This window comes from Muscardinus avellanarius, assembly GCF_963383645.1.
Source record: "Muscardinus avellanarius genome assembly, chromosome: 8".
Taxonomy (NCBI): domain Eukaryota; kingdom Metazoa; phylum Chordata; class Mammalia; order Rodentia; family Gliridae; genus Muscardinus; species Muscardinus avellanarius.
Genome location: NC_137794.1, coordinates 37684930 through 37711772, shown reverse-complemented (window position 1 = coordinate 37711772; position 26843 = coordinate 37684930). Strand labels below are relative to the sequence as shown.

Here is a 26843-nt window from a genome sequence, read left to right as displayed (position 1 = left end):
AGAAAAGAAACCCTTTATGTGGAAGGATCTAGATAAATTATAAATGCGTATTTTAAATATTACACAAAAAGCCAGGCGTGGTGGCACACACTTATAATCCCAGCATTCGGGAGGCTGAGACCAGAGGATCGCAGTTTGCGGACAGCCTCAGCTACTTAGTGAGGCCCTCTGCAGCTCAATTAGACCCAGTTTCAAAATAAGAAATAAAAAGTAGGGCTGGGATGCAGCTCAGAGGTAGAATGCCTCTGGGTTCCATCTCCAGTACCACAAAAAATAAAATAAAATATTACACAAAGAATATATGATATACATAAAATAAAAATTAGCCAATTTTCAGTTATCCTTGGTTATATAAGGGACAGAAACTATATAGGTGACTGAAATCCATCTATGAGATCTTCAAGTATCATATGTTCAAATTTTAGACAACCCAAACTTTTATACATCATGCATCAAGCTAACCACAGGGCCAAAATCAAACTTTTATAAATCACTGAACTAAAAATGATTTCACATGGATACAAGGTAGTCCTCTGTGCAAGCTGTTGATAGAGAGGCCTGCTCTCCAGCCCAATGAGAGAGGGGGGCGGCTTAGTGGCCTGTGTCCATGGGAACTGGCCTATGAAGTTAGGAGCACCTCCAGCATGTCCCACACCCCATGACTAGTAAAAATCACATAAGTCCATATGGCTCTCCAGAGAAACAGAGCCAATTAGATAGGTAGATAGATAGATCCTTAGACAGGGAGAAAGAGGTTGATTTACTACAGAAAGTGGCTGACAAGTTGAAACAGCCCACAGTCATTCTAAGTAGGCAGAGAACCAGAAAGTGAGTATATAATTCAGCCCGAATCCAAAGGTTTGTTTTGTTTTTTTGTTTTGTTTTGTTTTGTTTTGTCTTGTGGTACTGGGGGTGAAATCCAGGGGCCTTCTACTTCCGGGCTATACTCCCATACCTATTTTATAATATATTTGGAAACAGGGTCTCACTAAGTGCTGAGAGCCTCACTAAGTAGCTGAGGCTGGCTTCGAACATGTGCGATCCTCCTGTCTCAACCTCCCAAGTGCTGGGATTACAAGTGTGTGCCACCACGCCCCGAGGAATCCCAAGTTCTAAGAACCGGAGGGGTGAGGCAGATACATGAATCCCAAACCAAGTCCAAAGCCCCAAGAACCAGGAACGCTGATGTCCAAGGGCAGGAGATAGATATCCAACAGAGAGAGAAGGAAAGAGAAGGGAAGGGAAGGGAAGAAAGGGACAGAAACAAAAGAAAAGAGATAGAGAAAGAAAAAAGTGACAAAGAAGATCAGGCAAGCTTTAATCTGAATTACTTTACAACATTAAAGTCTATATATATATACAAAATATACAAATATACAAAAATACGAAAATACTCTAGACAAGTATGTAGTTGGGTGAAGAAGATAGATGAGGTGAAATTCAAGATATTTCTATTAGTATATAAATAGCTCTGTGACTTGATTTGAGTAAAAGATGCCAGCCATGTTATCAGTTTCATATCCTATCCCCTTTTCTGTGATAAGGGAGATTTACCAGAATCTAAAACAAGCCTAAAATGGATACTATGCTAACAGATGTGGCAGAAAGTGCCAGTTATCCACAAAAACCCATTCTCCCTTTTCTCATAATATGTTATAGTTAGGTGCTTGGTTCTGCAAATGGATGATATTTAACAAACAACTCTTTACTTAGATGTGTCCTTGTGCCCAAGTTCTTTCCCCGTGAACAGGAGTACTGAGCGCCACTTGTGAGTCTGGCCCTAAGACACCATTGTTCCTGCTCTTTTTCTCTCCCCACTGACTAAAACCTAGATGTAGAGCATTCTACTTTGGTCAGGTAAAAACACATTATCCTGATGGATCCCGTAGTGACTAAATTGGAGGAACCTGAGTCCCTGAATCACCACATGAAGCAGATTTGTCACAGTGAGTGTTAAGTGAGAAACCAACTTCTCTCTCTTTCTTTCTTTCTTTCTTTCTTTCTTTCTTTCTTTCTTTCTTTCTTTCTTTCTTTCTTTCTTTCTTTGTTGCAGATCTGGGGATGGAACCCAGGAGCATTTGACATCCAAGCTACACCCCCTGCCCTAGTTTTTTTATTCTTTAATTTGAAACTGGGTCTCACTAAGTTGCGTAGGCCCTCACTAAGTAGCTGAGGTTGTCCGCTTCCTCTGGTCTCAGCCTCCCGAATGCTGGGATTACAAGCGTGTGCCACCACGCCCGGCTTTTCTCTTTTCTTTAAACCACTATGATTTGTGGTCTTATGTTTACAGAGCCTTACATTGACCCGTTCAGAAGAGGAAATATGCTATGAGGAACAGGTACAGTATGCAATAACAATATTTTCTACTAAGAGATCAATTCAATTTCTTATTTTAGGTATATTTTTATTTTTTTTGCAGTACTGGGGATGGAACCCAGGGGCATTGTACCTCCAAGCTATACCCCCAGCCCTATTTTTCAGTCCATTTTTTAAATGTTTGAAACATGGTCTCACTGAGTTGCAAAGGGCCTCACTAAGTAGCTGAGGCTGTCTGCGAGCCAAGATCCTCCGGTCTCCGCCTCCCGAATGCTGGGATTACAAGCCTGCACCACCACACCAGGCCTCAATTTCTTATTTTAATGCAGGTTGAGTATTCCTTACCCAAAATGCTTGGGATTAGAAGCATTTCAGATTTCATTTCACTTTTTTAAATTTCAGAATATTTGCATAGATATAATGAGATATTTGGGGGATAGGACCAAAGTCTAAACACAAAATATGTTATATTTTATACAGACCTATACCCTTAGTCTGAAGGCAATTTATACAATATACTTAGTGCATATGCATTCTGACTGCAACCCATCTCATGAGGTCAGATGCGGAATTTTCCACTTGTACCATCATGTCAACACTCAAAAACTTTCGGTGTTTTGGAACATTTCAGGCTTCAGATTGTTGGAATAGCAATGCTCAACTTTTTGTTGAACCCTGAACAAACACTGTACCAGTGCATAAGGCATGTTAGGGCCATTCATTTCTCAGGCCTTTCACTGTGCTCTGGTGAAATCTTAGCTGCCAGTATCTGCATCTCAGTGTCTTAGGATGTTCTTCTTCCATCTCTTTGTAGGTATAAAATGCTAAGTAATTAATATTCCCAGGAGCAGCCTTTAACTAATGACTTCATGTCTTAAGTTGGTATATACATACTCCAGCCTGCTGGGCGTGGTGGCGCACGCTTGTAATCCCCGCGCTTGGGAGGTTGAGACTGGAGGATCGCACGGGTTCGAAGCCAGCCTCAGCTACTTAGTGAGGCTCTCAGAAACTTAGTGAGACCCTGTTTCCAAATAAAATATTAAAAAGGTTTGGGAGTATAGCCCAGAGGTAGAAAGCCTCTGGGTTCCACCCCCAGTACCACCAAAATAAATAAATAAATAAATAAATAAATACTCCAGCCCCCACCCTTTGGTGGAATAATTTTGTGTGTGTGTGTGCTTGGATTGAACCCAGAAGTGTCCTGTCTCTGAGCTATACCCCATCCCTATTTTATTTTGAAACAAAATCTCATTAAGTAGCTGTAACACAACAGTGCACCAATAAAATTTTTTTTAAAAAGTAGCTGTAACAGGCTGTGAATTTACTAACCTCCTGTTTCAGCCTCCCAAGTATTACAAGCATGGACCATCTGCCTGGCTTGGGGGGAATAATTCTAAGTGTGTACTTTGCACCATTTCTCTAAGGTTTCCCCTGCTAACAATATTTACAGATTTGAGTCCAGTTGCCTCTTAAGGTGCTCCTCTGTCACTAAATAACCTTCTCTACTTCCTTGTACTCTCTGAACTTCCCAAATAAATAATTATGATAAAATCTTTGCACTTTAGCATGCCTCTGGGAGAACCCACATCTCAATTTGTTTCCGCTACTTTATAAATTCATCATCTCAGCCTAGAACAATTCTCCAAGATAGACATTACTGTTAGGTACTATGATCCTGTTTTTATGAATGATGAAATTGAATTTTGAGAAGGTGAGTAACTTGACTAATGTCAAATTAAGAATGAGATCTGGTACCCAGGACTCTCCCACTCAGAAGTTTCTGCACCTTCAAAAAAAGAAATAGACTTTCCAACAGAAGTGAAAGTTTTTCATTTTCTACAAAACAACTTTCAATAGATGGTGATGTTGGAGGTTTTATGGTTGAAAGATATACTTCAGTAGATGTACTTCAGTAGCCGGGCGTGATGGCGCACGCTTGTAATCCCCGCGCTTGGGAGGCTGACACAGGAGGATCGCACAGGTCCGAAGCCAGCCTCAGCTACTTAGTGAGGCTCTCAGCAACTTAGTGAGACCCTGTTTCCAAATAAAGTATAAAATAGGTCTGAGAGTATAGCCCGGAGGTAGAAAGCCCCTGGGTTCCACCCCCAGTACCACCAAAAAAAAAAAAGATATAATTCAGTGAAATTAGATAAAATTAAGGAGGTGTAACTTAGAGATAGAATGCCAAGTAGGTTCAATCCCCAGAACCATAAAAATCAATAAATCAATTAATTAAACTACATTAATCTAGATACTTGATGTTAGTTAAAACACCTCTGAGAATCAGTCACGGTAGCACATTACTGTAATCCCTGCTACTTGGAAAGCCAAAGCAAATGACTCAAAACTTTGAGACTAGCCTCAGCAATTTAGCAAGACTGTGCATCAAAATAAAAAAAGAAGAAGAAGTGGAGGTGCACACTTAGGACACTTACTAGCATAAATATATTTAGAACTTTTTTTTCTTTCTACTGGAGATTGAATCCAGGGGACATTCTACCTCTGAGCCACACTCCCAGACCTATTTTACTCTTTATTTTGAAACTGGATCTTGCTAATGCTGAGGGTCTTACTAAATTTCCGAGGCTGGCCTTAAACCTACAACCCTCAGGTCTCAGACGCCCAAGTACTGCGCATTACAGGTGTGTATTGATGTACCTGGCTATTTAGTATTATTTAGTCAGTCAAATCCTGACTACACTTACTTCTATTGAATAAATCTGCTTCTTAAAAATGGTCCGCATAGGCCAGCCACTGTGGCACATGCCTGCAATCTCAGCTACTTGGAAAGCTGAAACAAGAGAATCGCAAGTTCAAGGCCAAACTCAGAAATTTGGCAAGAACCTGTCTCAAAATTAAAAAAAAAAAAAAAATTAAAGCCAGGTGTGTTGACAAATGCCTCTAATCCCAGTACTTGTGAAGCTGAGACAGGAGGATCACAGGTTCATAGCCAGCCTCAGCTACTTAGTGAGGCCCTCCACAACTCAGTGAGACCCTGTTTCAAAACAAAGAAGATAAAATGGGAGCTGGGGCGGGAGTGGTGGCACATGCTTGTAATCCCAACATTCCCGAGGCAGAGACCGGAAGTATGGCTTCTTAGACAGCCTCAGCTACATAGCAAGGCCCTTCTCAACTCAGTGAGACCCTGTTTCAAAAAAATTAAAAAGAGCTGGGCGTGCTGCCACAAGCTTGTAATCCCAGCATTCAGGAGGTTGAGACCGGAGGATCGTAGTTCGTGGACAGCCTCAGCTACTTAGTGAGGCCCTCCGCAACTTAGTGAGACCCTGTTTCAAAATAAAAAATAAAACAGGGCAGGTGGTGTAGCTCGGAGATTGAATGCCCTTGGGTTCCATCCCAAGACCTGAAAAAAAAAAAAAAAAAAAAAAAAAATATATATATATATATATATATATATATATATATATAATTTCAAGACCTTAGAGAAAAAATGCTGTTTACTCTTCACAGTCTCTAGATACAATCTAAACATTGCATTCCTGAGTGGCTGCGCACTAGCGCATTCAGCCCAGGCCATTACATTCCTCTGCCGGTCAGCTGGACTCTGCGGCATGATCTTAAGCTCTGGCTATTTGAGGTAAGTGAACCCTGTGTTCATGCCTGCTTCCGCTGAAACTATGTCAATAGGAATGAATAACAGAAAGAATACTAAAAGCTTAAAAAATAGATTATTAGCATTCAGGAGGCAGAGACAGGAGGATCACAGGTTCACGGACAGCCTCAGTTACCTAGTGAGGCCCTTCCCAAGCTCAGTGAGACCTAGCCAGTGTGGTGGCGCACGCTTGTAATCCCAGCATTTGGGAGACTGAGACAGGAGGATTGCGGTTTGAGGACAGCCTCAGCTACTTAGTGAGGCTCTTTGCAACTCAGTGAGACCTTGTTTCAAAGTAAAGAATAAAAAATAGGGCTGGGAGAGCTGGGCATAGTGGAGCATGGTAATGGCGTAGGGTTGTAATCCCTGCGCTTGGGAGGCTAGGACAGGAGGATCACATAGGTTTGAAGCCAGCCTCAGCTACTTAATGAGGCTCTCAGCAATTCAGTGAGACCCTGTTTCCAAATAAAATATAAAATAGGTCTGGGAGTATGGCCCAGAGGTAGAAAACCTCTGGGTTCCACTCCCAGTACCACTAAAAACAATAAAATAAAAAATTGGGCTGGGCAGGCATGGTGGCACAGGCTTGTTAGCCCAGTGCTTGGGAGGCTGAGACAGGAGGATCACTCAGCACAGGTTCCAAGCCAGGCTAAGCTACTTAGTTAGTGTGCTCTCAGCAACTTAGTGAGACCCTGTTTCCAAATAAAATATATAATAGGTCTGGGAGTACAGCCCGGAGGCAGAAAAGCCCCTGGGTTCCACCCCCAGTACCACAAAAAAGGAAAAAAGGGGCTAGGGGGTAGCTCGGAGGTAGAATGTCCCTGGGCTCCATCCCCAGTACCACAAAAATAAAATAAAGAATAAAAAATAGAGCTGGGGGTATAGTTCAAAAGTAGAATGTCTCTGGGTTCCATCCACAGTACCTCAAAAAAAAAAAAAAAAGATTATCTTCAGAAACATAACAAGCTCTTACCATTATTGATGTCATGTTTCTGTAGGGGATATTATATCATATAAAGTCTGAAAAACTATGAAAGCCAGAAAAAGCAAAGCTGTGCATTAAAAAGTTTTATACCCGGGCGTGGTGGCACAGGCTTGTAATCCCTGCACTTAGGAGGTGGAGAAAAGAGGATCACGGAGATTCAAAGCCAGCCTCGCTGGCTTAAGAGACTCTGTTTCCAAATAATAATATAAAAATAGGTCTGGGAGTGTAGCCCAGAGGTAGAAGGGTTTCCAGGAACCCCAGTACCACCAAAAAAAAAAAAAAAAGTTTACAAAAAAAAAATCTTAAACATTAACTGTTTTGAGACAAAGTCTCACTAAGTGGTTAAGGCTGGCCTCAAACTTGCAATCTTCCTGTCTCAGCCTCCCCCAAGTAGTTAAGAATACAGGTGTGTGCTGCTGTGCCAGGTGTTGCTATTAAAATACTTCAAAAAAAAAAAGTTTAGAGAGTATAGATGAAATAATAATGCAGAATGTTAATAATTATTGGGGCTGAATGCATACATAAAGACTCCTTATAGGGCCGGGCGTGGTGGCGCACGCTTGTAATCCCCACGCTTGGGAGGCGGAGACAGGAGGATCGCTCAGGTTGGAAGCCAGCCGCGCTGGTGTAAGAGACCCTGTTTCAAAAATATAAAATAGGTCTGGGAGTGTAGCCCTGAGGTAGAAGGGCTTCCAGGAACCCCAGTACCACCAAAAAAAAAAAAAAAAAAGACTTCTTATAGAATTCTCTCTTCTTTCCTATACATTTAAAAGTATCGCGTGAGAGCCAGGCATGGTGGGGCACGCTTGTAATCCCAGCATTCAGGAGGCTGAGACTGGAGAATCTCGGTTCGCGGACAGCCTTCAGCTACTTAGTGAGGCCCTCTGCAACTCAGTGAGACCCTATTTCACTATCAAACAGTAACCTGGACACCAAAGCTTGTTCTAGCACTGATAAGTGTTGTTTGAGCGCCACCTGGTGGCTCTATTGCTCTATACAGCATGAATCTCAATCTCTGTCATGAGGAAACTCTAAAACCTTCAGCCTGATACTCAAATGTCAAATTAAAATAAGAAAATTTGCCGGGCGTGGTGGCGCACGCTTGTAATCCCCGCGCTTGGGAAGCTGAGACAGGAGGAGCGGTTCGAGAACAGCCTCAGGTACTTAGTGAGGCCCTCTCCAACTCAGTGAGACTGTTTCAAAATAAAGAATAAAAAAATAGGGCAAGGGGTGTAGCCCGAAGGTGGAATGCCCCTGGGTTCCATCCCCAGACCCGCAAAAAATAAAGTATTTGAAATATTCACCTTATTTTCCTCTCCATACTTTCTTGTTTTCTTCTCATAGTCAGTAAAAAAGTCAAGCCGGGTGTGGTGGCCCACGCTTGTAATCCCAGCATTCAGGAGGCAGAGACTGAAAGATCATGGTGAGAGGACAGCGTCAGCTACTTAGCGAGGCCCTTCGCAACTCAGTAAGACCCTGTTTCAAAATAAAAAAGACTAAAAAATAGGGCTGGGTGTGTAGCTCAGAGGTACAATGCCCCTGAGTTCCATCCCCATACTGGAAAAAAAAAAAAAAAGTTAAGTCAAGAGAATGAGAAAGAAACAGCTAACATTCAATGTAGTTTTGGTTTGGTTTAATGATTTACAAAATAGGTCCCAAGGGAGCAGCACATAAAATTGACACCATATTAATCACTGAAAGAGAGAAGGAACCAACAGGCAAGGAATAGGAGGGGCGCCGGGGCCCTGAGGCAGGTGGGCTAACACAGCCAGGCCCCGGGGTCCAGAGCCCGTAACAGTGGTGTGCAGACGTCATACTGTTGGATGTTTCCCTCTGTCTTTCTGATTTGGAAATCAAAGTTACTGGGGAGGATTGGGACATATCATCAGGTCTGGTCATTGCTTCCTATTTCTGAAAGTCTAGTCTTTCCACTGATTTGTCATTGACCAAAATCTGTTTTTTGTTTTGTTTTGTATTGTTTTTGATGTTGTTATTGTTTTGTGGTGCTTGAGGTTGAACCCAGGAGCATTCTACCTCTTAGCTACACCCCCAGCCTGATTATTTATTCTTTATTTTGGTGGCACTGGGGGTGGAACCCAGAGGCTTTCTACCTCCGGACTATACTCCCAGACCTTTTCTTTTCTTTTTCTTTTTTTTTCTTTTTTTTTTTTTGAAACAGGGTCTCACTAAGTTGCTGAGAGCCTCACTAAGTAGCTGAGGCTGGCTTTGAACCCATGCGATCCTCCTGTCTCAGCCTCCCAAGCGCGGGGATTACAAGTGTGCGCCACCACACCCGGCTTTTATTCTTTATTTTGAAACAGGGCCTCACTAAGTTGTGGAGGGCCTTCCTAAGTAGCTGAGGCTGGCCACAAACCTTCGATCCTCCTGCCTCAGCCTCCAGAATGCTGGGATTACAAGAGTGCGCCACCACACCTGGCTTCTCTGGGTATTTTTGTTTGGTTTATTTATTTATTTACTTTATTTACAGGTGCCATTACATCTGCCTCTAGATCAATGGTTCCCAACCTCAACTACAATTCAAACCACAATGAAAATAAAAACAAACAAATGTATGAAGATACAGTCCCTGGAGATTCTGATTTAATATGCCTAGAATGGAGTGATTTGGATCAGTAAACTGTAGAAGCTATCCAGCTGATTCTAATTGAGCCAGATTGATTGTAAACCTCTGGGATGTAAACCACTTCAGCTTCTAGAAGGGGAGGACCAATGTCTTCTTCATCTCTGAGCGAGTATCTTGTTTCACATATACCAAGAGTTCAATATACATGACAAAACTGAAGCAACTCTGAAATACTCCTGCTTATTTATTTATTTATTTATTTATTGTGGTCCTGGAGATTGAACACAGGGACATTCTACCGCTGAGCTACACCCAGCCCTATTTGTTGGTTGTGTGTTTGTTTGTTTGTTTATTTGTTTGTTTGTTTATTGGTGGTGCTGGGGATGGAGCACAGGGGCCCTCTACCTCTGGGCTGCACTCCCAGACCTATTTTATATTTTATTTGGAAACAGGGTCTCTTAAGCCAGCTGAGGCTGGCTTCGAACCTGTGCGATCCTCCCGTCTCAGCCTCCCAAGCGCAGGGATTACAAGTGTGCGCCACCAAGCCTGGTTTATTTATTTATTTTGAAGCAGGATTCCACTAAGATGCTGAAGGTCTCTCTAAGTTGCTGAGGCTAGTCTTGAACCTAGGATCTTTATGTCTCAGTCTCCCAAGTACTGGGATTACTGGCATGTACCACCATGCCCAGCTCATGTTTATTTTAAAATAAGCCAAGAGTTGGCCCAATTGTAGGATTTTTGGGGGTGGGGTAATGGAGATTGAACTCAGAAGCATTTTATCTCCAAGCTACACCCCAGCCCTATTTTTTTAATTTGGAAACAGGGTCTCACTGGGTTACTTAACACCTCACTAAGTTTCTAAGGCTGGCCTCAAATCTGTGATCCTTCCAGGATCACAGCCTCCCAAGTACTGGAATTATAAGACATGTGCCACCATAGCCAGCTGTAGGATCCACATCCTCTGTCAAGAGTATCCTGTCAAAAACTGAGGATGAGCCAGGCGTGGTGGCGCACACTTGTAATCCCAGCATTCGGGAGGCTGAGACCTGGAGGATCATGGTTCGCAGACAGCCTCAGCTACTTAGTGAGGCCCTCTGCAACACAGTGAGACTCGGTTTCAAAATAAAGAATAAAAAATAGGGCAGGGGGTGTAGCTCGGAGGTAGAATGCCCCTGGGTTCCATCCCCAGACCCACAAAAGAGACTAATTAGTGGCAGAAACAGATTATAGGGAGAGGTACTGAATATGGAACCCAGGGGCATTCTCCCTCTGAGCCACACCCCCAGCCCTATATATATATATATATTTTTTTAAACAAGATCTTGCTATTTTTGTTTGTTTCTTTGTTTGTTTTGTGGGTCTGGGGATGGAACCCAGGGGCATTCTACCACTGAGCTATACCCTCTGCCCTATTTTTTATTCTTTATTTTGAAACTGGGTCTCACTGAGTTGCAGAGGGCCTCCCTAAGTAACTGAGGCTGTCCTCAAACCACGATCCTCTGGTCTCAGCCTCCCGAATGCTGGGATTACATGCCTGAACCACCACACCCAGTTTAAGATCTTGCTATGTTGATGAGGGTCTCACTAAGTTTCGGAGGCTGGCCTCAAACCTGCCTCCTGTCTTAGCCTCCCAAATACTAGGATTAGAGGCATGTACCACTATGCCCAGCTCAAACAGATCCTTTTTACTAAGTTCAATACAACTCAATAAAACAATTCAGCCTACAGGGTTTTAAAATAAATTACTACATTGTAGCACATTCATACATATATGATAATATGTGCATAAAATTATAGCATAGTAAAGATATTGGAAATAATCTAATACTTATTATAGGCCACTAGTTAAATAAATTATAGTATGGATCACTATGCAAACAAAAAGAAAATGATAAGGATGATCTCTATGAATTAAAATATAATGATTCCTAAAATATACTGTAAATAAGCACATCAAAGTTTCAAAAAGCTGGGCATGGTGGCACACACTTGCAATCACAGCATTTGAGAGGCTGAAACAGGAGGATTGTTCAGGTTCAAAGCCAGCCTCAGCTACTTAGTGAGGCCCTTTGCAACTCAGTGAGACCCTGTTTCAAAATAAAGAATAAAAAATAGGGCTGGGGTGTAGCTCGAAGATAGAATGCCCCTGAGTTCCATCCCCGGTACCACAAAAAAGAAGAAGGAGAAGTAGAAGAAGAAAAAAGTTTGAAAAAGCTATTGCATACCAAATTTGGTGTAAGAAAGAGAAATATATGTTTGCTATAGCAAGAAAAAAGGAAAAGAAATGTTAACAAACAAAACACCACACAGGAAAACGTTTCCTCTAGAGGATGAGTGGAGAAGGAATAGAAGAAATGAGACAGGCGATGCTTCTGTAAGCACATTTTCTGTAATTCCAGTTTTTGAACCATATAAACGTTCCTACATAATAAAAATTACTTAAGGGACTAGGATAAGGCTAAATGGTAGAGAACTTACCTGGTTTAGATCTCTAGCACCACAAAAAACCCTCAGTTTATTAAATCAGACTATGAAAACAAACCATTAAATTGAATACAACCTAAATGTATCAAAATGTATAAAATAACCTGATGGGGTGTGTCTATACAGCGCCTAAGGAGATTCGGCCTGAGCGGCCTACGGCCTAAGGCAAAACTTTAAGTAAAGTGATTCAGCAGAAAAGGGGCAACGATGGCGCCTGGAGGAAGCTAGGAAGGCGTGGTTTCCCCATTCACTATGGGTGGGGAGACTGAGCGGTTTTTCCCTTTCTACCTTTAAAGGAGCTTTCCGCACACATGAATGGCTCATGTACTGGCCTGGGATTGGCTGTAAACTACGAGCTAGTGATCTTTATCCCGGATAGGATAGGCTATTTCTCATGGAAATTCCCCTCGTGGCTTGGTACTATATAAAGGATGGCTTGGAGAGAAATAAATGAGATCTCGCTTGACTTGACTCCTGGCTCGTTGGTTTGTGTTCGAGTCGTCAGGTACTCATCATCTCGCCCAGCCCCGTAAGCTGTCAGGCTGGATTCCCGACAATAACCAAACAATTAACTCAAGTAACTCTTGTGCCCATTATCCTATCTATACATCCTTATTAGGAGGTGTTCTTAGACCAAAGAAAATCTTAAATGTTACTTAGTAAATGCATTGTTAGTAGTAATATTTTACTGAAATTTTTAAATTATTTCATAACGGGGCATGGTGGCACATGTTTGTAATCCCAGCATTTGGGAGGCCAAGACCAGAGAATCGCGGTTCACAGACAGCCTCAGCTACTTAGTGAGGCCCTGTGCAACTCAGTGAGACCCTGTTTCAAAATAAAGGATAAAAAAATAGGGCTGGAAATGTAGCTTGGAGGTAGAATGCCCCTGGGTTCCATCCCCCCAAAAAATTATTTTATGTATATTGTAAGATACTGTAAATAAATTTACATATTGTTGTACTATGAACCAAGTTTTGTTTTGTTTTGTTTTGGTTTTGGCGGAACTGAGTAGGCAACCCAGGAGCATTCTACCTCCGAGATACAACCCATGCTGAGGCTGGCTGCGAATCTAAGATCCTCCTGTCTCAGCCTTCCAAGTACTGAGATTACAAGTGTGAGTCACTACGATTTTTTTTTTTTTTTTTGCAAGTCTGGTGATGGAAATCAGGAGCATTCGACCTCCGAGCTACATTCCCTTCCCTATTTTTTTATTCTTTTTTTTTATTTTTATTTTTGGTGGTACTGGGGGTGGAACCCAGAGGCTTTCTACCTCCAGGCTATACTCCCAGACCCATTTATATTTTATTTTGGAAACAGGGTCTCACTAAGTTGCTGAGAACCTCACTAAGTAGCTGAGGCTGGCTTCGAACCTGTGCGATCCTCCTGTCTCAGCCTCCCAAGCACAGGGATTACAAGCGTGCGCAACCATGCCAATGTTATTCATTATTTTGAAAGAGGGTCTCACTAAGTTCCGGAGGACCTAAGTAGCTGAGGCTGTCCACAAACCACAATCCTATGGTCTCAGCCTCCCGAATGCTGGGATTACAAGCGTGCGCCACCATGCCTGGCTGGCCCTAAGATTTTTCATTGTAAAAAGATAGAAGCTGGGCATGGTGGCATACATACCTATAATCCCAATACTTGGGAGACTGAGAAAGAAGAATCAACGTTTGTAGGAATACAGCCTCAGCAACTAATGAGGCTTCCAGCAACTTAGCAAGATCCTGTTTTCAAATTAAAAAATAAAATAGAATAGGTCTGAGGATGTAGCCTGGAGGTAGAAGGTCCCTGGGTTCCATCCCCAGTACCATATACACACACACACACACACACACACACACACACACACACACGGCTGGGGTGTGGTGCATGCTTGTAATCTCAGTACTTGGTAGGCTGAAAGAGAAGGATCACAGGTTCAAGGACAGCCTCAGCAACTTAGTGAGGCCCTGTTTCAAAATGTAAAAAAAAGAATAATGTAGGGCTGGGGATATATCTTAGAGATGGAATGCCCCTGGGTTCAATCCCCAAAACCAATAATAATAATGACAACAACTACAATAATGGTAATTACCATATGATCCAGAAAACCCACTGCTGGGTGTATACCCAAAGACTATATAACAAGTATAGTGAAGAGACACCTGCACTCCCATGTTCACTGTCAAACTGTTCACAATTTTCAAGAAATGGAAATAGCCTAGGTGTCTATCAACTGATGAATGTATAAAAAAAATGTGTCATGTATACTAAAGAGAATAATGTTCTGCCATAAAAAAGAACAAAATTTTGTTATTTGCAACACCTGGGTGGAACCAGAGATCATTAAATGAAGTGAAATAAGTAGGCATAAAAAGACAAGCACGGAATGGTCTCACTCATATATGGAATATCTCCTAGGAGCTAAGAGGAAAGGCACTGTGGGACAGTGTATGGGGAGGGGATGGAGATGGGGAAAGTTTAATGAATGGATACTAAGTTAATTGTTACATAGGAACAAGGAGCTTGGGGTATTATTGCACAGTATGATATTATAGATAAAAATTATGTATATAAGTTGAAAAGGTTAGAAGAGAAGATTTTGAAGGTTTTTTTTGTTTTTGTTTTGTTTTGTTTTTTGTGGCACTGGGGATGGAACCCAGGGGCAGTCTATCTCTGAGCTACACCCACAGCCCTATTTTTTATTCTTTATTTTGAAACAGCTGGGTGAAACACTGAGTTGAGTTGCAAAGAGCCTCACTAAGTAGTTGAGGCTCTCTGCAAACCGCAATCCTCCCGTCTCAGCCTCCCAAATGCTGGGATTATAAGCAGGCGCCATCAGGCCTGGAAAATTTTGAAGGTGTGTGTGTGTGTGTGTGTGTGTGTGTGTGTGTGAATGTGTGTGAATGTGTGGTACTGGGGGTGGAACCCAGGAGATTTTCTACATCCAGGCTAACTCCCAGACCTAACTTTTTATATTTTATTTGGAAACAGGGTCTCACTAAGTTGCTGAGAGCCTCACTGAGTAGCTGAGGCTGGCTTCGAACCTGTGCGATCCTCCTGTCTCAGCCTCCCAAGCACTGGGATTACAAACATTTGCCACCACGCCCAGCTCAATTTTGAAGGTTTTTACCACAACAAATTGATAAGTGTTTGAGAAGATAAATATGTTCAACCTGATTTAAGCATAGCAAAATATATGCATGTATCGAACATGACATGATAACCCATTAATATACATAATTTTTATGTTTCTGTGTATCAGTTAAACTTTTTAAAGATAATAATAAACTTGAACTTCTGAAAATCATGAAACACTGACCTACACCACCCATTAGCTAAAAATAGAAATTCTATATTCAATGTGGAATCTAGGTCCCTTAATTGTAGGATTAGGAAGTGAGAGAACGGAGCCATGGGACATATTATGTGGTGGAGGGGATTGGACTTTGGAGTCAAATCCACCTAGACTGAACACCAGCTTTACAGCTAGCTAGGAGTTTTTTGTTGTTGTTGTTATTGTTGTTGTTGTTGGGATTTTTTTGTACTAGGATTGAACCCTAGGGGGGTTCTATCTCTGAGTTCTACACCCCCAACCCTTTTATATATATATCTATATATGTGTGTGGTACTAGGGATGGCACCCAGGGGCTTTCCACCTCCAAGCTACAGTCCCAGCCCTATTTTATTTTTTGGTTTGAAACAGTCTCGATAGGTTGCTTAAGGCTGTTCTCGAACATGTAATCCTCCTATCTTAACTTACAGAGTTCAAGGATTACAGGCATATGTCACCATGCCCGGCCCTATTTACTGTTTTTTTTTTATTTTTTATTTTTTGGTGGTACTGGGGATGGAACCCTTCTACCTCCAGACTACACTCCTAGACCTATTTTTTTATATTTTTATTTGGAAACAGGGTCTCTTAAGCCAGCAAGGCTGACTTCGAACCTGCGCGATCCTCCTGTCTCCGCCTCCCAAGAGCGGGGATTACAAGCGTGGTGCGCCACCACACCTGGCTACTTTTTATTTTGAAACAAGGACTGGCTAAGTTGCTGCTGATCTCTCTAAGTTGCTGAGGCTTGCCTCGAACCTGCAGTCCTCCAGTCTCAGCCTCCTGAGGTGGGATTACAGGGGTGCACCACCACACCTGGCAACTATTAGTTCTTGAGTAATTTCCTTTACTTTGCAAAGCCTGAGTTTCCCATCTGTGCAATGAGAATAATAATAAAAACTGCTTATATGGTTATTGCAACAAATAAGTAAAGCCCATATTACAGTGCCTGGCATTGAAGAAAAGCAGAGTACATGTCAGGGCTCCCAGATGTTAATCTATTTATGTTGTTAGAGTGTGTCCTATCCTGTGATGTCTAGTTCCATTATATTATGAAGCAATGTCATCCTCATGGCATAACCGTGACCCAATAGATCTGAAAAGAAATCTTAATTTCAGTTGATTGATTTAAGGGCTGATAAATGCATCTATTGCAATTTGTTCTTTCCCTTTTAGCTAAGTCATAAATCTGATTTTGAAAATGAAATAATCTTATTCAAACTTCTGCTACTAATTTTCAAATCCGAAATAAGGCAACATTCATGTAATAAGTATCAGAGGTCATCATTAGTGAACCAAGAACAATAACAATGACAAAAAAAAGTAGAATAAAATAATAGAAACTCTTACCACAGCCACTGTCACTGCCTTCCAGAAGCTTTTGGGCATTGTATTTTGCTTAAGAATTCAAAGAGGAAAATTTTTCAAGATTGTCTCTCTATGTTTAAGTGCACACACACACAAAAAATTAACTCTGTTCAAATTGCCTTTCCTTGGCTTGTTCAAAAGCAAAATAAAAACGATAGCACGTAAATATTTTCCCCAAGTTTCCTATGTTCTGTTGCACATTCAGCATACCCGATGATACTGCTTTAATTATGTGTCTGTGTGGGAAGTATTGGCTCCTACCAAAGCATGCTCTTTATTTGGTCAGACAGAAGACTCAGAGGAAAAACAAGGCAATTTTGTTTTCTTACTAGTGGGATTTGAGTCTGCATTGAGGAAATGTTTGTCACGCTTACCACATTTTTGTCATATACTTGTCTCACAGAGCCAGCGTGCTTACGAGAAGGAAGAATCGCTGCTGTGTGTGGTGCTGAGAAGCCATCCCTGCTGCTGCACTCCCTCCTACACGAGTGCCCCGCAGTCGAACACTCAGCTTTTCAATCTCAGTCTTGCTGAACATTTCTTCCAGTCTCCTTGTTTGCTACTTGATATTCAGGCTCTTAGGCCTGCCGCCAAGAATCCTCTCCCTCAAAGCATCCTGATATCAGGACCAGACAAGCTTAGATTTACTTAAAACCTTTGAACAAAAAAAAAAAAAAAAAAAGCAAGCAAAAACAGTGACTTGAAGTCATTGGAAATTAAAAAAAAATAAAAATAAAAATAAAAGCAGATTCTGAAACAATCAAAACTTGGAAGGAGAATCAAAAGAGGATGAATTTCCCAAGGTCACAATTCCCTTCCTCTACTTAAACTGGGGATTGAACTCAGGAGTGTTCTATCCCCCAGTGTTTTTATTTTTTGTTTTAAAACAAGGTCTTGCTAAGTTGCTGAGGGTCTCACTAAATTGCTGGAGCTGGCCTGGAACCTGAGATCCTCCTGGCTCAGCCTCACAAGTACTAGAATTACAGGCTTTTACCACCACGTCCTGCCAAGGTTACAGGTTCTTGCTTGCCTGGCTGAGGTTACAGGTTTAGCTGAAGTCAGCCCTGCATGTGGCTAACCCTCTATTAGATATTAAAGCAGTTTTCCAGCCAAACGAATTAGAAAATGTAATTCAGAACAATCACAAACCTTGGAAAGTGTGAGAGGAATCTGAAAACTATAGCAGACTGGGAAAGGCCTGTACTGTATCTAGAACCTCTCCCAAGTCTTTTTTTTTTTTTTTTTCAGGGACCACCCAGGGGCATTCTACCTCTGACTTACACCCCCAGCCCTATATTTTATTCTTTATTTTTGAAACAGGGTCTCACTAAGTTGCCGAAGGCCTCACTAAGTAGCTGAGGCTGTCCATGAACCTCCATCCTTTGATCTCAGCCTTCCGAATGCTGGGATTATAAGCATGCGCCACCATGCCCTGCCTTATTCTTTGTTTTAAAACAGGGTTTCACTGAGTTGCAAAAGGCCTCGCTAAGTAGCTGAGGCTGTTCGCGAACTAAGATCTTCCGGTCTCAGCCTCTCAAATGCTGGGATTACAAGCGTGCGCCACCACGCCCGGCTCCCTAGGTCTTTAAACAGCCATGAATGATGCCAACTGCCAGCATCTCAGCTAAGGACAAAAGCAACACAGAGATTCCTGTTGCTGCGGAAGAAATAACTTACAGTTCTGAGTTTGACAATGTTAAATTCCCATTTTAAATGATGAATAAAGAAAATGTGGTATATGTGTTGGAAAAGAGAGGGATAAAAAAAAAAAAAAATACAGCCAGACAGACCAGAACAGGCTCTTTAATTGGAGTGAATCTGGGAGCGGGGCTGACCCAGAGAGTCCACAAGAGTCAGGAGCCCCTTCCTTACAGATCAAGAGCTTTATTATGGGGTGTTCGGAGGAAGGGAAGGTGGAAGGTGAGGCGGTTGCGTATTTCTCCAATTGGTGTTTTTTTGTTTTTTTTATGTTTGTTTCTCTTTTTGTTTTTTGCAGGTCCGGGGATAGGACCCAGGGGCATTTGACCTCCAAGCTACACCCCCTGCCCTAATTTTTATTCTTTATTTTGAAACCGGGTCTCACTGAGTTGCAAAGGGCCTCACTAAGCGGCTGAGGCTGTCCGCGAACCGTGATCCTCCAGTCTCAGCCTCCCAAATGCTGGGATTACAAGCGTGCGCCACCACGCCCGGCCAAAAGCAAGCCAGAACAAACAAATCTGGTGGGTGAGGGATGGATACAGGCATTTTCCCGCCTTTCCAGAAGCCCTTTGCTCTCAGTCTCCTTAGGCCAGGCCTCACAGTCGGACTGATTTTACAGTGCCCACAATATACACACAATGGAATTATATTCAGCCATAAAGAAGAAAAAAAATGTCATTTTCAGGAAAATGGATATTATGCGAAGTCAAATTAGCCGGTCTCAGATAGTCAAGAGTTGTATGCTTCTTCTCATATGTGGAAGCTGGAGAGAAAGCAGGAAACAAAAAGTGTTCTGGTGAGACTGTTACGGTGCCCCCGGTAGGCTCCAAAACCGGAAGTGAGATGTAACCGTGAGTTCTTGTTCCTGTGTAGAAAAAAATAGCCAGAACTCCTCTTTTTTTTTTTTTTGCTATAAGCTTAAGCAATTTTATTATTACAAAGATAGACGACATAGTGGAGTGACTTGAAAATAAGTCGGGGGTGGTGAATTGGCCTGGACCACCCTCCCCCCCATGCCATTCTGGCATGGGGCTGTAACTATTTTCTGTATTTCAATCTTTTTAATAAACTTCTTTAAATCTTCAAAAAAAAAAAAAGTAAAAAGAAAATAAGTCACTGAAGTTTTTGGATACAGAACAGTTTTATACCAATAATCTTCTGACCCTGTAAGACCCCCGCCGAGGGGAGACCCTCAATCAACCTCAGGATAAGTGACGTCAAGTACCACGACTTTATTTTCCTTGATGCAAAAGCAAAAGGTAAAAGTTTATTAAGGAGCCAGTGCACTGGGGGCCGACTCATATAGGAGTTCAGCCCCGAGCCACTGAAACTGGGGGTATTTATAGGGAAAAGGCCACTAGTTAGGGGGGTTTGGGCTAGATTGCATGCGTTTACAGAAAATTACAGAATCATTTGAAAAGTACATTCTGTAGTCAAGTGTTAGATAAAATACCAGGTGTAGTCAGTAAGCTCCCGGGTCAAGGCGCTCTGACCCAGACAGTACAGATAAGATGGGGTGGGCTTATCGCATATTTTACATTCCTAAGCTGTAAGCTGCAGTAAAATATACTTTTCTTTTTAACTATTAGCTGGCTGCTAGGGGCTTATGATTTTTTCTTCTAAATGGAGCCTTTCAACCCAACTAGATCCACCCTTTCTTGGGTGGGTCTTTTGATGTGGGGATTCCTTCCTGTAGGCCTGTCCTGTCTCTGGTACAGACCCCAAGCCTTTTGTTATACTCTAAAATGTGTTAATTGATTTTCTGAGTCTGGGATCTCTTGAAGGCTTATGGCACCCACCCCCCAGAGCATCCTTGGGGAATTTTGCTTGTCTTTAAAATGTAAAAAGACCCTGGGCTCCCTCTACTTTTTTGCTAATCACCCTTGGTGCCTGGGACTCCCAGGGTCTCTTCCCTGAGTGCCTGCCTGTACCCATGCTCCCGCTTTCTAATACCAAGGCTATTTACAAATACATTTTGAAGCCATTTCCCAATACTGGCACAAAAAGGACTTCAGATAAAAGAGGAGAGAGACCAGTTGAAGAGTGGAAGAGGATTATGGGAGGAAGGCTGGAGGGAAAAAGGAGGTTTGAGAGGAGCACTTCGAGGCTCAGACGGGAGAATCTCGAGTTCAAGATCAGTCTCAACAACTTAGCAAGATCCTGTTCCAAAATAAAAAGTAAGCCAGGCATGGTGGCACATGCTGGTAATCCCGGTACCTGAGAGGCTAAAACAGGAGGATCACAGGTTCAAGACCAACACCAGCAATTTTGCCATGTCCTCAGTGGCTTAGTGAGACCCCTGTTTCAACATAAAAAATGAAAAGGGCTGGCAATAGAGCCCAAAGGTAGAACGCTTCTGGATTCAGTTCCCAAAATCAAAATAAATAAATATAGCCGGGCACGGTGGCACAGGCTTACAATCCCAGCATTCAGGAGGCAGAGACTGGAGGATTGTGTTTCGCCGACAGTCTCAGCTACTTAGGCCTTTCGGAACTCAATAGACCCTGTTTTAAAAGTTTAAAAAAGGCCCTGCATGGTGGCGCACGCTTGTAATCCCTGCGCTTGGGAGGCAGAGACAGGAGGATCGCACAGGTTTAAAGCCAGCTGTGCTGGCTTAAAAGACCCTGTTTCCAAAAACAAAAAAAAAGTATACAAATAGGTCTGAGCATGTAGCCCAGAGGTATAAGTTTTCCAGGAACCCCAGTACCACCAAAAAAAAAAAAAAACAAAAACAAAAAAACGCTTGTAATCCCAGCATTTGGGAGGCTGAGACTGGAGGATTGCAGTTCACGGAGAGCCTCAGCTACTTAGTGAGGCCCTCCGCAACTCAGTGAGACCCTGTTTCAAAATAAAAAATAAAAAATTGGCAGGGGGTGTAGCTCGGAGGTCAAATGCCTCTGGATTCCATCCCCAGACCCGCAAAAAAAAATTAATTAATTAATTTAATTTAATTTAATTTAAAAAGACTAAAAAATAGGGCTGGAGGTGTAGCTCAGAGGTACAATACCCCTGGGTTCCATCCCCGGTACTGCAAAATAAATAAATAAATAAATAAATAAATAAAATAAAAAAGGTTGAGAGTCTTGCTCAGTGGGAAAAATGTCTCCGGATTTAATTCCCTATGCCACAAAACAGAGAACAGATTGGAAGGAAAATGTTACGGATTCAGAGAATATGGTTGTGGGGGAACTGTTCCCGGGGATGCCTGTAAGGGTCCCGGACACAATTTCCCTCAAACCACAACAAAACCCAAAACGACCAAAAAAATAAAAAACAACTGCATGTTCTTGTCCTGAGCTAAGGATAAGTATACATAGCTTGAACACTTGCTGAAGATTTAAAGAAGTTTATTAAAAAGATAGAAATACAGAAGATAGTTACAGCCCCATACCAAAATGGCATGGGGGGAGGTGGCCCCCTTACTTCACCCTCACTGTCTGGCAAGCCTTCCTGGCTCCAGGAAGCCCTCCTTAAATCCCCTCCCCTAGCACTCCCCAATCTCACTAAGACCTTCTTGCTATACACCGATGAGAGGCAAGGGATAGCCACAGGAGTACTAAAGTAAGCCCTGGGACCAACCCAGGCACCAATGGATTACTTATCTAAACAGTTTGACCTCATTACTCATGGGTGGCCACCCTGCCTGTTCTGGCAGCAGCTACCACACTCACAAAAGAGGCTCCCAAAATTTGTCTATGGCTGAGGCCCTGGAGGTCCGGGCCCACATGGCCCCAACCCCGGGAGGGTGGGCGGGTGCAGGCTGGGCACCCTTAGGTTTCACCCCCACCCGGAAGGCCCGGGAGGTACCAGCTGCAAGGCCCCGACCCTGGGCAGGTGCAGGCAGGGGCACCCTTAGGAGACCCCCCTCCCACCAGGAAAGAAAAAAATTTTTCATCGCTACCGAGTGCTTGATCCCACATCCTCCCGAAACCACACGTACTCTCTTCTCTTATTTAAAAAAAAGGGGGGGGGGACAAAAAAGAAAAATATTTGAGAGGGGTTAAGGTGGCCTCAGCGGCAGCTAGAATACTGGAAATGCAGACAAAACATACCCATCTGAACTGGAACTTTTGGAAAAATTCCCCGAGAAGGAGGACTGCTGCTTCTCTACATTGTTAAAAATCCTGGACATCACCTGTAAGGAGAGAGTCTAGCGGAGACCTAGGAGGAAGGCGGTGTTGGCAGCAGTGGCTGAGATGGAGGTGGAGACTTGGATTTGGGAGAGGCAGACATCTGATCCAACCCACCCTGATCCTCTGAAGAAATTACCCCAAAGGTTGAATGCTACTGTCGCGCATGCTTAGGAACACTGGACATTATGCGGTATGGGATGGGAAAAGAGCTTGGGAAAGATTTGAAATGGTGGAGGCAGTCACATTGGCAGCGGCAAGTACTCAGGGGAGGCAGAGATCTGACGTAATACACCTGGAACTTTTGAAGAAATTACCTCAGAGGCAGAATACTACCACCATGCACCCTTGGGAACGTGGGACAACCTGATGGGTGAAGAGGATGCTCGGATCGGAGCCTTCCGAGGGGTGAGGCCAGTGCCGGGGCCAGTGAGGCCGGGATAGGAGCCAGCTGTGAAGCAAGGCCGCTACAGAAACCTCTGAGTCTGGGATCGGAGCCTGCCGAGGGGTTAGGCCGGTCCCGGGGTCAGCAAGGCCAGGATTGAAGCCTGCTATGAGGCAAGGCCAGTGCTGGGGCCTCCGAGGCCAGGATCGGAGCCTGGCAAGGGTTTGGGCTGGTGCTGGGGCCAGCAAGGCCAGGATCGGAGCCTGCCATGAGACAAGGCTGGTGCTGGGGCCTCTGAGACCGGGATTGGAGCTGGCGAGGGATTAGGCTGGTGCTGGGGCCTCTGAGGCCAGAATCAGAGCCTGCCGAGGGGTTAGGCCGGTGCCGGGGTCAGGAAGACCGGGATTGGAGCCAGCCGTGAGGCAAGGCTGGTATTGGGGCTTCTGAGGTCGGGATCGGAGCCAGCTGATGCCTTAGGCCAGGGCCGGAGCCAGCGAGGCCAGGATCAGAACCTGCCGTGAGGCAAGGCCGGTGCTGAGGCCTCTGAGGCCGGGATCAGAGCCTGCTGAGGGGTTAGGCCAGTGCCAGGGCCAACGAGGCTGGGATTGAAGCCTGCTGTGAGGCAAGGCCAGTGCTGGGGCCTCTGAGGCCTGGATAGGAGCCTCCCGAGGGGTTAGGCCAGTGCCGGGGCCAGTAAGGCCGGGATCGGAGCCTGTGGTGAGGCAAGGCCACTACTGAGGCCTCCAAAGCAGGGATCGGACTCTGCCGAGGGGTAAGGCTGGTGCCGGGGCCAGCGAGGCCGGGATCGGAAACTGCTGTGAGGCAAGGACGGAGCTGGGACTTGCGAGACCAAGATAGGAACTGCCAGGGTCAGCGAGGCCGGGATCTGAGCCTGTCGTGAGGCTAGGCCAGTGCTGGGGCCTCTGAGGCTGGGAGAGAAGCCAGCCGAGGGGTTAGTTTGGTGCAGGGGACAGCGAGGCCAGGATCAGGGCCTCCCATGAGGCAAGGCCAGTGCTGGAGCCAGTGAGGTCGGGATCAGAGTCCTCTGGGTGGCCAGGCCACTACTGGAGCCATTAAGAGTGGGACCGGAACTTGCAATGCGGCAAGCACAGAGAAATAGCACAGAAAATAAAATGCAGATGGTTCCCCTAATTAGCAAGAACTAGGAGGAAAGGGGTAACAGGAGGAGGTCGAGTAGTAGAAAGGGCCCTATTGAGAAGCAATTAAGGTGACCAATCAGAGGGGAGGGGATGGGGGAGGATGGAATCTCTTTTTTTTTTTTGGTGGTGGTGGTACTGGGGTTCCTGGAAGCCCTTCTACCTCCAGGCTACACTCCCAAACCTATTTTTATTTTTGGAAACAGGGTCTCTATTTTGGAAAGCACGGCTGGCTTCGAACCTGCGCGATCCTCCTGTCTCTGCCTCCCAAGCGCGGGGATTACAAGCGTGCGCCACCACACCTGGCTGGAATCTCTTTAAAACTCATGAGGTACGTAAACAATTATATCAAAGATAATCACCAATTAAGCATGGGATCAAGGGAGGGGGAGGGAATGGAATGGGGATTGCATGAGGGCTTATTGGATGATATGTGCTTGTATATCCTCTCAAGTCTTGTATTCCAAAGTGATGTATGATTACAAAAAATAATAATAATAAATAATTGCCACAAAAAAATTGTCTACGGCTGCCCCTGCAGGTATTTTCCCCACATAGGCTCCAGGATTTATTCTCTCAAGTACTCTCTCTTCTATCCCCTTCTTGCATTCAGGAATTCTATTTATTGTTCATAGAAAGTCTGGATATTAGACTGTCTCACTCCCCAACCCTTAACCCAGCCACTCTTCTACCACTAGGCCAGGGTTCAGGCCCTGATTCTTATTCACCTATGTAGATGTGATTGAGGCCCTAGCTAAACCTCGATGGACCTTCAGGACACTCCCCTTCTTAATCTAGATATTACTTATTTTGTGGATGGCAGCTCTGTTCCTGATGCCAGAGGTAAGAGAAGAGCAGCCTACACAGTGGTCGCCTTAACTCAAGTCAGTGAGGCTGCCAGGTTACCGGATGGCACCGCCTCTCAAAAGGCTGAACTGATTGCCCTAATTCGAGCTCTACACCTAGCAAAAAGCAAACGGGTGAACATATAGACTGATTCTAAATAGCACACTGCCATGTCTCAATTTGGAGAGAGCAGGGATTTCTCTCCACTGAGGGCTCACCCATTGTTAATGCCACATTAATTAAAAAGCTCCTAGACTCCCTCTCTTTGCCATCTCAATTGGCAATCATCACTGTCAGGGCCACCAGGCAGACTACTCTTTAGTGGCCAAAGGAAACAATAAAGCTGATTATACAGCAAGACAGCTGTCACAACAACCCCAACCAAGCCCAACAGCCCCTGTATTATTTTTTTACTCTTCCCACAATGACGCCTAACTACAGCCTAGCTGAACAAAAGCACCTGACCAAACTTGGTGTCCAGCACAAGGGATGGGTGGCTCATGATACAGGATAAAATTTCCCTGCCTGAGGCTCAGGCTGAAGTAGTCATTAAACTAATACACAATTCCCTACATGTGGGGCCTGTGGGGCCTACCATGCTCATACATTTCCTAAATGCCCTGTTTTATTCTTCCCTCCTGCAACAGCTGATTAGTAAAGTCAGTGCCTCCTGTTCTACTTGTGTTGCCGTTTCTCCCCAAGGAGGCCTTCGCCCCTCCTTTCCTACCCACCAAATGAGAGGACTTTTGTCAGGACAGGACTGGCAAATTGATTTCACCCATATACCCTCTCACAAAAAAACAAAATATCTTCTTACCATGGTAGACACCCTAACAGATTGGATAGAGGGTTTCCCCAAGGCCGAGACAGCCAGCACAGTGACCAATGTTTAATGCTTGGATAGTATCCCTGAGTTTGGACTCCCTAATTCCTTACAGTCTGATAATGGACCAACTTTTATTTCTAAGGGTACTCAATAGGTGCCACAGGCCTTTGGCATTTCATGGAAGCTCCACATCCCATATCAACTGCAATCATCAGGAAAAGTAGAAAAAAATGAATGTGATTCTTAAAAACCATCAAACAAAACTCTCCCTGGAGCTGCGGATATCATGGCCTAAACTCCTACCACTGGCTCTGGCCCACATACAGGCCACTCCTTAAAGCCCCACCTTCATGAGCCCCTTTGAATTGCTTTATGGTTGCCCTTTTTTTGAATCACTCTCTCCCTTCAGATCCCCCTCCCTTGGCTTCCTATCTCCCTTGTTTGTCTTTTCTCAGGCACCTCCTTAGGGAACAGGCTGATTGATATCTTCCCCAAACTGGGACCAAAGAAGCAGCTTCACACCAGGCAGCCAAGACCCTTAAGCTGGGAGACCAAGTTGCTTCAACCAAAACATCTCCAACTAAGCCTGGTGTGGTGGCGCACGCTTGTAATCCCTGCGCTTGGGAGGCTGAGACACAAGGATCGCACAGGTTCGAAGCCAGCCTCAGCTACTGAGTGAGGCTCTCAGCAACTTAGTGAGACCCTGTTTCCAAATAAAATATAAAATAGGTCTGGGAGTATAGCCTGGAGGTAAAAAAGCCCCTGGGTTCCACCCCCAGTGCCACAAAAAAAAAAAAAAAGCTCTCTCTAAAATCTGTTACTGGAAAGCCAGGCGTGGTGGCACACGCTTGTAATCCCCGCGATTGGGAGGCTGAGACAGAAGGATCACACGGGTTCAAAGCCAGCCTCAGCTACTTAGTTAGTGAGGCTCTCAGCAACGTAGTGGGACCCTGTTTCCAAATAAAAATATAAAATAGGTCTGGGAGTATAACCTGGAGGTAGAAAACCCCTGGGTTTTGCCCCCAGCACCACAAAATAAAATAAAATAAAATAAAGTCTGTTACTGAAGCCAGGCGTGGTGGTGCATGCTTGTAATCCCCACGCTTGGGAGGCTGAGACAGGAGGATTGCACAGGTTCAAA

At 44.0% G+C, this 26843-nt stretch overlaps 1 protein-coding gene across 2 annotated transcripts in view; it reads right to left on the bottom strand.

Moving 5' to 3' along the window:
- Nucleotides 1–16681, bottom strand: part of FILIP1 (filamin A interacting protein 1) — a gene marked incomplete at both ends in the record, with an annotated part of 274463 nt that extends 257782 nt beyond the window's left edge. For both annotated transcript variants that reach the window (XM_080700607.1, XM_080700606.1), the window contains one exon: nt 16643–16681. In XM_080700607.1, coding sequence (XP_080556733.1) covers nt 16643–16681 — 39 coding nt within the window. The remainder of the gene's footprint in view (nt 1–16642) is intronic.
- Between the last annotated feature and the right edge of the window lie 10162 nt (nt 16682–26843).